Genomic DNA, 13,341 nt, shown 5'->3' on the forward strand with positions numbered 1-13,341 from the left:
GAATCAGTGCTGGAGCGGCTCCCCTCAAGGCACGCTGCAGTCGGCAGATGTTTGTAGCAACAATGGGCAGCTTTTCCCAAACAAGACAGTCTGTATTTGTCAAGCAGGATATAGTGCTTTATGGTCACTGGGTTATGACAGAAAAGCACTGCTTGCTTCCATGGCTTGGCTGCTAACGCTTTTTCTGCTGTTCTTGGTCTTTCTCAGGCTCCAACAGCCACAATTTCTTCCTTGCCTTCCCAAGCCTAGACTGGGGGTAGCTGAGTTCCCATCACAGCATCACAACACCTTTAGTAAAGCTCTTTTTTTCGCTACATGTTCTGCCAGTCATTCCATGGGATTCCTGGCTGTTCAGGATGCCCTTGTCCCCACAAGGTGAGTTCATTCATGTGCTCACACTTCTTGTTCATCCCTTCCTACTACTCCAGTTAGGACAAACAAACAGTCCAGGCACCCATCTCCGGCATGATGGTCTCAGAAGAGAAACGAAATCTTCCAGTCCCAGTGGTCCACAAGCATATTCTGGTGGATAATTCAAAATCCAAGCCTACTGCAGAGGTCGATTATAATGGAGAAGAGTGCACCAAGGGAGTCATGCTTTACCCGTGTCAGTTACAGATGAAGAGGTTGGAACTGACTTAACTTGGCCAGCACATTAATGCTGGGAGAAGCACAGGGAAGGCTCCTGTTCATTGGTACCATGCAGAGCTGAGGCTGGGCCCTCGCCCAGACACTAACTCACAAAAACACTATTCTGCAGAGCCAGACAGGAGCTTTAGACAGCACAGAGAGGTGACAGCCAGGATGAGACTGCACTATCACCAATACGCTTCTTAGATCAGCATTGAAAATGTATGATCAACCTTGAAGGAGGCTTTTAAAGTCTGAAATAAGAACACACACCAAAATTTCAATTTAGTCTCTCTGCTACTGTGATTAAAATATGTGCATGGAAGCTCTACTGCAGCTTGAACAAAAACCATAGCAACGTATAAACAGTAATGGAACTTGCAGCTGGAGTTGAATTGCTTGGTTTCTTTCACTCTCCCATGAGTCTTCTTTGGGTCTCATTTTTTCTCTTTTGCTCCATACAGATTTTGATCTTTCCTATATTAAATAGGAATGGTTATCCCCACTGACTCACTTATCTCATAATAGCTCGAACCTTTTAATTCAAATTATTTGATTCCTGGGTTTTTTAGATTAAAGTAAACATACAGTTAGAGAATTACTGGGGAATAGAACTACCACGGTCAAGTTATCCTGTGATCAATCCTGTGAAGCACACTGGATCCTTTTCAAACATTTCACAAGTACTCGGCAGTGACCTCTAACACCAGAGTGGTTTCTCTCCTACAGTAGCTCAATTTCACAATTCTGAATACACCTTTTTTTAAACGAAAGCCATCCAAAGGTTTTTATAAAACGTTCTTTAGCCTTTGGGAATGAGCCAGTTTAATGCCGGAGTATCTTTCCATTTGAAGGAGCTGAAGGATTTGAGGAAATACAATCTGCTTTCTGAACAATGTGAGATGAATATAGTTGTGGTTTTGTTAGAAACCAAGCTGCAGAGTTTGGGTACAGAGCTCAATTTTTTCCAAGTTCAGCTGTGGCTCTTTGTTTGTCAAGGGTATTTCCCTGCAGGGCTCCTTTTTGCAACAGCTCTTCTTCCAGAGCCTGCTCCAGCGTACATGAACACTTGCAACCGGAGCAGATGGCAAAGGAGACACTGCTGTCAGCCAAAGTTTCTATCATTCATGGGCCTTAAAATGGGAATGGAGGTCCCTCTGTAAAGTCTAGAGTCACCAGTAGAAGATAAGCTTGGGTTTAATTACTATTTTTCTATTTACAATTGCAAAATGGGCAGGAACATACAGAATTAGCCCCAGAGGCCATTAAATGGGAAAGTAGCAAGCTCTGAGAAAACCTCTTGGAATCCATAAGTCACCCCAGGTCCCATGCAGAGGTGCAGTCTCTTGACAGTACCAGGCACACATACATCCCTCCCACCACCTCCCAGCCCAAGGCACAAGTCAACCCAAGGAAACCTGCTGGAGCCACAGGGACGCTCAGTCACATCTAGCTTTATTTTAATCCCGTCAGAAAAGTTCAAGAATTACACCAAAAAATACTTCAGTCTCTGCTACCTACTGACAAAAAATACACCACAAAATTATAAACTGTTCAGTGGTTGGCTGGAGTTCTGATTGTGGGTGGAGGGGGTGGTTTGTACATTGTGGGAGAGAAATGGATTTACAGGTGGAAGGGGAAGGAAGGATAGGAAAGGAAATCAGACAATGGCATTTGGCACTACATTTTTAGCTACACTATACAGTTATTTATCATGATGCCTGTTAGGACTGAGGAGTTCTGCCCTCATTTAACACCCTCTAGTGTCTATGTATGCAAAATGGAGCTCAAAACTGCCCAATGCAGGGGAAGAAGGGGCCGGTTCCTAATTTCCATCCCAGTCTACCACAAATCTGAGAAAGCAGCCTTAGTCAAATGTGATCCTTGCCCTCCCTGTGCACTCTGCTCCTGCTGCTCACTCTCGACCTGCCTGCGCTACCAAGAAGCAGAGCTGCCTTGCAGCAATGGCTTGCAGCTCTGAAAAAGGAGAATCCTTTTTGAAATCCCACCAGACTGCACTAATTCCACATGCCATTTGTGGGGAGAGGATGCTCTACATTAGCCAGGACTGGATTAAGCTTGGGGTCTGGTCTGTGTTTGCAAGCAGAGGTTTGATGGAACTCTTGGACTCTGAGAGCATGCTGCAGCCATCCCTCTCTACTTACTTAGAATGACATTAAATACTAAAGTACCTGACACTGAAGGAGGGAAGCAAGAGTATCCCATTCCATGTGTGAGGGAAAATTAGGGGCTGAGAAGTTAGAGGCTCAATACTATTCTACACTATCACCACCACTCTTGAGAGGCTCCTCAATTCACAATGGCATTTCTTTGTCTGCTGGTGGCGCTCAGGAGAGAGGTCCCAAAGGATGAAGCCTCATGAGAATTGCCAAAGGTTATGCAGGAAATTTGTGCCAGAAGCAGAAATAAAGCCCTGATCTCCTGACTCCTAGTCCTGCATTAAGAAGTATATTCATGATATCACTATAGCAGCCTCTGTCTGCTTCCATCCTGCTCCATATCCAAATAGCAACCAGGATTTTAGCCTCAAAGCCCAGCCAAGATCACCAGCACAGTGGTGGCTCATTATGAATGCCTAGATCTTTCTGGATTTACTTAGGCCACTGTGCAGGGGTGTGTGTACATGTGTGTTTCCATGTGTGTATGTTTGAGGAAGGAGGGGATGCTTCTATTTATCAGCAAATGAACACTGATGCTAGATTCAATTTGACAGCAATATTTTCCCCCTGCCCCCGTGACAAGCTAAGCAACATCACAATGTCTTTGTACCAGGTTCTTTCTATCCCTTCTCTCAAAAGGCTTTCAGCTTTTCCTTCACTGAATGTTAAGCCTCTGTCACAGCTTTCCAGCTTTGCAGGATTCTCTTTGCTGCTTTTATCCTCTCTGGCTGTTCATCTAATTTGCTTTTTTTGTTTTTTCATTTCTTTTTCTAACAAATAGTTAAGCAATGATTTAAAAATATTTTTACATCGTAAGGTACAGTCAAACATCAAACATGCCTTTGTACAAGAGCTCGACTCAGTAACAAATCAACGAGAACAATGCACGAAAAGAAATATCCATTAAGATGACTCCTGCACTTGGGTTTTATTTATTCCTGTCATGCTGTTAGCACAGCACCCTCAGCTTAGAGCAATGCAGTATAGACATGGTGGTGTCCGTTCCCACCCCCCCAACACTTGGCCCATCACCACTTGTTAATTTTAGTGACCTTCTGTCTTGGCAGCCTTGGCTTCGTGGTTTACCGATCCTGAAGACAGCCAGGGTGATACAGCCCGGGAGCTGGTCTGCTTGGCCATGCTGTAGTGGCTGATGACAGTGTAGAACCTGCCCCGGGAGTTGGAATCCTGTGCGGAGTAGTACGCATCCAGCGAGGCCGGGATGCACCGCTTGTGCTGGAAAGGGGAAGAAAGCAAGAGACATCAAGAATGCTCCCATTGGCCTGAGGCTCTCACTTTAAAATCCATAGGGTTAGCTGTTCTCATGGCTAACATTTGACTCAGACTTGCTGTAGCCAGAGCATCTGCTGCACAGCCCTGACTGCCCTTTAGTGCCGCAGGAATGCACAAAGTTTAGAGTCAGGCACAGCCTTCAAAACCTGTTGCTATTGGCAACCCTGATGGCAGCTCATTTCATCCACAGATGGAAAATGGGGACTGTAAAATGAAGGTCTGACTGGCTTGGTACATTCCCAGTATGCAGAGAGACCAAGACCCCTTGCTGCAGTCCTAGCAAGACTGGGTGAGCAGCTCCTGCCACATGCTGGACTGAAAGCTCTGCAGAGCTACATCCTGGATTAGTCCTCAGACACGTAGAGGACAAGCAGAGGCAGAGTAAGCTGCTTACATGCTGCTCTGTTGCAGTGTGTTATCTCTGACCTGTAGGATGACCACCTTGGTCAGAGAAGGTAGGAAGCATAGCCCAGCTGGCCAGTCCTTGTCAGAGCTCGGTGTCTGGGCAGACACTGCCCATGCATCTCTGCTGCGCTAGTATGGACACTCATTTGCTAACAACTGCATAGATAAAACAATTTGGTTTGCAACAGCTGTAAAAGAGCAATCAAATGGTAACAAACATCAATCTGGTTGGTATTCACTGAAGTTGAAGCAGCACTGAGGACAGAAAGGGCTCCAGGTACAATTATTATTTTGTTCTGAGTTCCCCCAACTCCCAATTCAATGTGACCAGCTGAAATCTGAGTCCAAAACCTTTAATCTTTTCAGAAGTTCACGTTTGGATCTGATGCTGAAATTCATGGCTCTAACATCATTTTTATATAACCTAAGGGAATAATTCACGATGACTAATAAATCAACATCCTTACTCCATTTTCCAGTCCACAGAGTATCCCCAGTGTGGTCAAGACTCCTGTGAGTTTATGAGTTTACTCACAGGAAGAACTATTTTGCAAATGTTTGTGGGTGTTTCTTTAACTCTCAACAGACCAGGCAAACAGTTCTGTGAATATTCACTATAAGATCACTGGGCAGTGGGTTTTAGCAATGAAGTTACATGGTCTTGCTCTTGATAGTGCCTCAAAAGCACCTAAAAAGAAAATACATGGGCAAATCTGGATTTCTTTCACAAAGGGCACATGTGCCAGCACTCTGGGAATTTGCTTTCCATTAAAACGTATCCCAGTAAGCCTCAGTCACTTGAACGTGTGGGAAGCAAATGCAGGATTCCAGCTGCAATAAATCCATTCACAAATATGAGGGACTGCTCCTGAACATCTGTCCTGAACATCATGCTAATCCCAACAATTACAGTGTAACAGTAGCTGATGGAGGCAGATGCAAGTCCACATTTCCCATAACACTTTTCCCATTTCAACACATTCTTGCCAAATGTTCTGTTTGTCCTGGTCAAAAAAACAGACTAGAACTGTAACCATGCAGTCAATTAAAGTCTATCATTATGTCAGGCAATTCATCCATCTGAAGTTTCTTACCTTATAAACAAATCCATCTGGGCAACTGTGGTCGTAAGTAAAGGCCTTGTATACCACAAGAAACACTATGCAGGCAAGGAATGCAAGAGCCAGACTTATGAGAATAGTGACCTACAAAAGAGGGATGATGTTACTCTACATATGTTAAAATGGCATATGAGCAACCTCATGATTAAATGACTTACAGTAACAGCCATTCTAACAGACTGCAGTCTTCACTGTGCAGTACTTAACAAAGCATGGTAATTGAATGAATGCTAGATCCAATAGCGCTGAATTCTCACATCATTTCCATCCCCCCACAGACCTTCAGGAGCGCACATTTCTGTGTTTAACCCCTTGCAAAAGAATGGGTTTTGCTGAGACATTTTTTGTGTTCCCATACTCTCAGCTGTTCCATCAGCAGCATCATCTGCTAGCCCAGCAGGATCCACCAGCAGCTGGAGCCCACATTCAGGGTCTAATCTGTGCAGATAAACTGCCTTACGACATTGGTGAGATCCTGCTTTTCTGATAGCAGCAGTAGGTGAGCTGGTAGGAAGAATGAAGCCTTCGTAGCATTCATGCCTTTGTGCCTTCTGGGCAATGCCACAGGGTAAGTTGTGCATCAAGTACCTTGCAGAAAGGAGGGTGGCAAAAAGGGAACCCTCTATCCCAGCTGTAAAAGGTCAATACCTCAACCACCCCGAACCAAACAAGCGCAGCATGTAAATCCTGCAGCACATCCAAGAGCAGATGGTGGTGTTGGAGGCACCAGACTCAGTATCCTCTCTAGGGCTGATATTCGCTCTCTCCTCATTCCCAAGCAGGTTATTTTGCTGCACCATTCTGTTTCTCTGCTTTAGCTCCCTTCTCTCCAGCCCTTCCAATTCCCTCTTAAATAGCTCCTTCAACAGCAAGTCTCCTGTCCCCCTTCACATGTCTATACTGAGGCCCTGACCCTTGATTTTAGCTGAGCTGTTCCCTCCCTAAAGACTGAGCAAGGGTCCCAAATACACTCTCCTTTTCCCCTTCCCAAAAGCTTTCTTGGTCCCAGCTGGTAATTTCACAAATGCAGCATAAATGGCTCTGGACTTCTACGGCCTGAATTACAGCAACCCATCCTGTTGAGACTGCTGTCTCACACTGATCTGGATTGGCGTGAAAAAAATGTCATAATCCCCGGGGCTCCAGTGTTACCATGCAAACTAGAGTTCCTAATCAAATGAAATCACCTACAGAGAAGACGGGGGTGGGAGCAGGGGAAGCATTTAGAGCTGCGGTGGCTTCCCAGCCTGCTCTGGCTCCCTGGCACTGAGCACCAGCAGCAATGCCTTTTGCAGGATGTTTGCCTGCACGGGGAAGGGGCTGCAATGTTCCTGATCTCAGTGAGCCTGTGAGAGCTTACACTGAGGAAGTTCCTACAGCAAACATCTGAGGTCAGGCATAGGTTTTACAGCAGGGACAGCAATCATGAGGCTTTTTCCTACCCACAACCTCAATCTGTTTCCTTCTGAATCCCACTTTCTAATCTTGGCACCAGAAGCTGATCCCATGGCTGCAAATTTTGCCTGGTCACATCAAAAGCCGTCCACTGAGACTGCCACAACAGTAGGATGTGGCTGAGGCTGTGTGCCTGACCCTGGCTAACACCCCTGCCTGCAGGCATGCTACCACCATACCATGCCCATCCTCCAAAACTTGCCCCCATCCCAGTATCAGGGCTGCACCTACCTGTACTAAAGGCAATTGATCCTTTATTATTTACTGCCCTAGCAAGGAAAAGCCATGATTTTTCCAGCTCCGTCTAGTCATACAGGGCTTATCCACCATTTTGTTGTTACACTTCTGTCACAATCCTCTTTAATTTCTGATATGGGTAAGGAAATTAAATAGTAGGTACAGGCAGAAATTGTCCCTTAACAAATGTACAGGAGACTGGTGATGGTAGGAAGTAGGGAAATGCAGAGATAATTTCTACTGGGTAGTGCACAGGCTTGTCAGGAGCATCAGCTTATAAAGAGAATTCATCAATATAATATTAATATAACAATAATATTATATAATAGTACTAATGTTATATCAAAAAAAGATATACAAATTGCTTAATGTTCATTGTTTCATACCAAATTTTGCTCTAATTCTCTCTTTTGGTTACCATTGCAGCTGTAATTTTGAGAACCTATATGATATGCAATCCCTGCATATTCTCAAAGGGCCACTGTAATTGCTTGCAGGGCAGAAAAAGACTTCTCACCCTCATCAATCCTGCAGAAAGATGCATTGCCTGCTGCAAGACATTCCTATGTTGCACACAGCACATTGGGACTGTTACTCAGAGAAGCTAAAGCAGCCCTGGTAATGCTACCTGCAGTGCTGGAAGATCCAGAGCTACAGTTTTCGTGGCTGTTTTACAACAGAAAGGAAGAGTGAAGGTAAATTTGCATGCCTGGTGTTAAATCTGATTGAATACATTCACTTCAAAACTCAGGCAAGAGAGAGGTGTGGCGACTGTATCTAGCAGGAGATATTCATAAGTTCATTGTTAAGTCAGAATATTTTAGAATAAAGTGTAAAAGGTAAGAAGATCGAGGCTAACAGGCTTTTCCAATGATGAACAGTTCACTGAAGCCTCAACCTGCCTTTTACAATAACTGCTCATATTAACCTCCTCCTTGGGGCCTAATCTGCTGCAAAATGGGTCAATTAAGCAAAAGGCAGCTGCAGAGGGAGAAGCACTTACTGCTGGATCTCATAAGAGAACATGTGTAAGAGTCCTGGTGTGCTCAAAAGGTAGCTGGTAGAAAAGGTATGAATTGCAGCTAGTCTGACCAAGAAAATATGGGCTCCACCTCCTCTCCATTAAAGCACATTTTGCCTGCAAGTTTGAGTAGAAATATTTCAGACCAGCTTTATGGTAGCCCATGGGTTCCCAACCCAAGGAAGCCATACCCCTTTCCACAGCACTGAAGAGGAAGAAGTCTCGGTTGGATTCATGGAGATGGAAATGGAATTTGCCATGATTTCTGCCCCCAAAGAAGTTATAATACACCTGGAAAAAAATGAAAAATGTCCCTTTGAAAAAGTATAGTCAAAAGGAGAGAGCTCCTGGATTGAGTATGCCAACACTCTCTACTTCTTTCAACAGGAGACCTGGTTAAAAAAGCCCCTCTCCAAAAAGACCCATCACAACCGAAATGTGGCATGCCGGTGTGGAAAAGCGTGTTTCTCTGTAGAAAACATGTTCCTCAACTCTTCCTCATTTAGGAGAGCATGTTAAGCCAGGTACTTCCTCCACAAAGAATTTAATACAAAGTAATACAAAGATGACAATGACAAAAGTAAGCCCCTGTCGAGGTTACCCTGAAGGCACTGAAGCAAGATGTAGATCTTGCTGTACCAAACCAATGCTATAGGGCAGCCCTGGCTAGAAATTCAGAAAACAGAACTGTTCAGCTCTCCAGTTTGCTTGCTCTGCCCTAAATACAATGTACACTGGAAAAAAAGGAAATATTGTTTGGATTAAATTGAAGGAACAAACTTGTTCTGAGGGCAAAGGAAGAGACAAAGGGCAATGAAATTATACCAAACGCCACCTGGGGCACACACCAAGTGTAAGTCAGTGAGGAGGTACCTCTTCTCCCTGAGAAATAAGCAGCTACTCATCCTCTAGCTTTCTCTAGTAAATACAACCTTCCTCATCAGCGCTAGCACGAGCTGCACAGCAGCAGGATGCATACACCCTGTGCTATGATTCCTCCTCCTCTAATATCTACCTGGTTCCTTTTTACCCCTCTGCATCAGTGAGAGTGGGATATCCATGAACTATGAGCTGTCTCCCTGGCCCAGAACCAGTGTCTGCCTTCCCCAAAAGTTGACATCAAAGTTGCTTTGAAGGCTTCTCACCCTGAGCCAGTTGAATCAGCCAAGTTCCTCCTTTAGCCTTCAGAAAAGGAAGAACCAGGCTGCCTGGAGCAAGAATGAATGTCCCTTCCTTTGTTAAATCCCACATACACGCACAGCCTATGGAAATGACCATTAGTAATGTGACTTGATGGGTTCCTTTCCTCTTTTCTGCCCACTGAACCCCTCAAAATAATAAATCCTCCTCTGCTCAGCGAAGTGCTGACACCCAATTCATTACCTCCCAGGAGCGAGTCACTCCACTGAGCTCTCCCCTCCCTCTGGGGTGTAATTGAGCCCATTCTCACCTCGCTCCTCCTTTCATGCACTGGCAAAATTACAGCGTGACACAACATTACACATGATGATACATAGTGTAAAATTGCTCTGGGATGAAATGTCATGTAAGATGTTAAAATCCAGGGAAGAGAAGAAAAATTCATCCCTGGATATTTTGCCATACCAGAGCCAAGATCCACCTCTCTAGCTATTCCAGAGCAGAGAGAGCTTCATTGACATTCAAACACCAAAAAATCACAGAGCTGCAATACCTAATAACCCTCCACTTTTTTTTTATGATTAACATGAACCTTGGCAGTCTCTAAGCAATATAAACACTCACAGAGGTGAAATAAAATTTAGCAAGCAGATAAAACCTGGAAGTGCTGCAGGCATGAATCTGTCATGTGTGACTGCTCGAGTGGGTAGAAGAAGGGGGGATATTTGCCTGCCTTTTCCCCAAAGTCTCATATGGTTCCGAAAGGTTCCCTTAAGAGGGGAGTGTCTGCTGGAATGGAGAAGAGACAACAGCCTTACTACACCAAAAAACTCCCCATCCTCCACACAACATGGAAAGAGGCCCTTACATCCGTGAAAGATGATGTCAACCTCCCATCAACAACAGCGTGCTTGGCTTGGTTCCTCCCCACCTTCCCCATGGATGAAGTACATGTTGCATTTTCGCAGCACAGATAAAAAAATGGATGTGTCTTCATCAAGCAACAGGACATCAGTTGTCAGGAGGTTTTGCTCCAGTGAGATGACATCTAATTGCAATGGTATTCCAGTTAACCTGGCTTTCATGCTGTCCATCTAAGTATCCCTCCCACTCTCTTTGATTTCAACAGCTGCCCATGAATTTCTTTTCCATCAAAAAAACCCTTATTCCCTCTCTAGCTACAATGAAAAGCCTTGTTTAAAAGCAAACCAGAGAACAATGCCACATCCAAACAGCAGGGCATTCTTTTAATAGCCTTTTCCACTGCAAGGTTTCTACATTTTCATTCCTTACTGTTTTCCTTGGCAAAAATTTGTGCCCTTACACAGAGAGGGTGTGCACCCATCATTCCCCATGGATGAAGAGTAGGGAGATGCATGTCACTCCAAAAATCAAGGTTAGGGGCTTTGACAGCAATACTGATAACATACCACAGAGTCTGCAGGCTCTGTGCACGGGGCTGGTACTGACTGCCATACAAACCAGTGAGGTATTCTGGTGCCTTAGAGTCCTGGGAAACCTGAAGTCTCTGGAAACACCTAGGGGGAAGAAGGAAGAGGGAAAAGGTGGATCCTCAGCAGAGGTTGATGGGAACACTCCTCACAGAGCAGATATTTCTAAGGAAGGACTTGCAGGCAGTGCAGTGGGGGAAGGGTCTGTCAGCAGATGGCAGCTCCCTCAAATTTATGCACTGTTTGAACTCAGTTGACAAATATTTTTTTCCCAGTGGGGACTGGATGCAGACAGCTCTCTGTTAGTATTCAGCATCCAAACTGTGCTGGTGAGGTGTGGGGGATGTGGGTTTGTTCCCACTTAAAGTCACATATTACTCGCATTAGCAGCTGGAGGAACATAACCTATAATCATGGCCCTGGTGTCAGGGCTTGTTCCACCTTTATGCTTTGTTCCCAGGCTCTGCTGATGGTGTCACAGACTGCAAGGACTCAGTATAAAAATGGTGAAAAGAAAAATGGATAGGGAGGGAAAATAACAAGGGCATTCAAATGCAACGGTGAAAAACAGCAGAAGACATCCTACAAAACTGAACCCACACTTTGTGAAGAAGTGGTGTTTTTTCTAACTCAAACCACAATTAGTCTGTTAAATATATGACAATCTAACAAATCCACTCTGTACAATAGGGTTGGCAAAAGCAGCTCAGTAAGGTTCCAAAAAGATGAGATATTCATATAGAGAGCCTCCACATGGCTTGAAGTAGGGCTTAAAACAAAGGCGACAGCCCCTTCTACCTCCACCAAATTCTCATATTTGATGGCATGAATCAGACATTTAGACACAGACCCACAAAGGCAGCCAGGTATCTAAATCTCCTTTAGTTTCCTACAGTACACTAGAATCCATAGGCACCTTCTGCAGGCTCAGGTTTTTTCAGAAGGGTGAGAAATTGTCCATTTTGGGTTTTCACATATTGCCTTGACACATCTGCCTCTGGATCACTAAAATGGGTTTCCAAATGAGATGGTCAGCTACTGTTTGGTCCAGCACTGCAATCCTCGTGCTCCACTACTAAAGCTCAGACTCATCACTGCTCATACTCAGGCAGCAGCCTTATCATCTGCTGTCTAAAATTCATCTGGAAAATCACTGTGCTGCCCTTTCTTTGAGGGGGAAACAGCTGCACTCAGTCCAGCTTTGGAGGAACACAATATGTACCACATGCTGTTTTGGATCAGGCACAAGTCCCAGGTACCCAGGCATTTGAAACTACCCTCTATTTGCCACCTAAGTGGAGCAATTCTCAGGATGCAAACAGGTGATGCGATCTCTATCAACCTGTCTGATGAAAACAGCACAGAATTTCTCTTCCGTGCTCATGCAGCTCTTGTAAGAAGCTGGCACACAGGGGTTTCATCAGCATGGATGGCACTTCTTAGCTATCAAGCATGATTTTTCTTCTAAACCTGGCAAATAGATATTTGACTCTGGACACCTTTCTCACTGCTCAGAGCACGCAATATGTATGCTTATATATGCTCAAAAGAGGAGTACAGCAAAGAAGACACCATAACAAGAAAAGCATTGCCGCCTATAGGAGAACCAGACAGACAAGCAGCGCCAAGAGAAGAGTTAATGCTCTCAGAATGCAGAGCTGTGTGTTACTGTAGAGATCACTTTAATTGCCAGGTAAAGGTCATTTACCATGGAAAAGTCCCTACAAAATTCTGCACAGTCTTACTAGTCTTAGCAGCTGGGATGCGAATAAGGGATCTCAGAAGCCAGATGCCTGTGTCTCTTCTGGCACTGCAGTTTCACCTTCTTCACATCTGTCAGGAAAGGATGCCACTGTGACTGCCATGTCTGGTTTACAAGATACCTTCAATGTTGCTGGGTATTGGGAAATTTTGTGACCTTTAATAGTCAGTTCAGTTGAAGACATTCTCTTGGGTTTAATTTTCTCTTTGTAGAAGAAGAAAGACTGAATGAGGCAAAACATGTGAAAAATGAAATTGAATTTCTGTCAAGAATTCTGTCAAGATTATTTGCACAGAAGAGCATAAGAGCTATGCTTGGATAGGCAACAAGGCTCTTTCCACAGTTTATGGCCATGCCGTTACACCTGGAAACCTATCTCCATTGGCAACCTAGTTAACCTGCATGCAAGAGAGAAAAATATCACAAGTCATCAATCCATTTCCCACAGGACCAGTCCCAGAGGTCCTGCCGCACAGTAGAAAGGTTTCAGCTGTAAGGGCACCTCGGTATATGTTCATACACTCGTGATCTCATTACAAGGATTTCTGCTTATAGTGATAAATTCAAGTGGGTAATTTTTTCCCCTTCATCCTGTAACTTCTTCCAGCTGATAATTAGACATAAGATTGACAACGTTAGATCTCTA

At 44.4% G+C, this 13,341-nt stretch overlaps 1 protein-coding gene across 1 annotated transcript in view; it reads right to left on the reverse strand.

Annotated features, from left to right (window-relative positions):
* Positions 1 to 2,068: 2,068 nt before the first annotated feature.
* The window catches only part of NSG2 (neuronal vesicle trafficking associated 2), a 36,453-nt gene continuing 25,180 nt past the window's right edge, over positions 2,069 to 13,341 (reverse strand). The window contains exons 4-5 of the mRNA XM_061360283.1: positions 5,603 to 5,713; positions 2,069 to 4,046 (exon numbers count right to left, since the gene is read on the reverse strand). Coding sequence (XP_061216267.1) covers positions 3,855 to 4,046; positions 5,603 to 5,713 — 303 coding nt within the window. The 3' untranslated portion in view covers positions 2,069 to 3,854. The remainder of the gene's footprint in view (positions 4,047 to 5,602; positions 5,714 to 13,341) is intronic.

The sequence above is a fragment of the Neopsephotus bourkii genome, unplaced genomic scaffold, assembly GCF_033783945.1.
Source record: "Neopsephotus bourkii isolate Nb327-2 ecotype Australia unplaced genomic scaffold, CSIRO-AGI_Nbou_v1 NB_1016, whole genome shotgun sequence".
Classification (NCBI taxonomy): Eukaryota; Metazoa; Chordata; class Aves; order Psittaciformes; family Psittacidae; genus Neopsephotus; species Neopsephotus bourkii.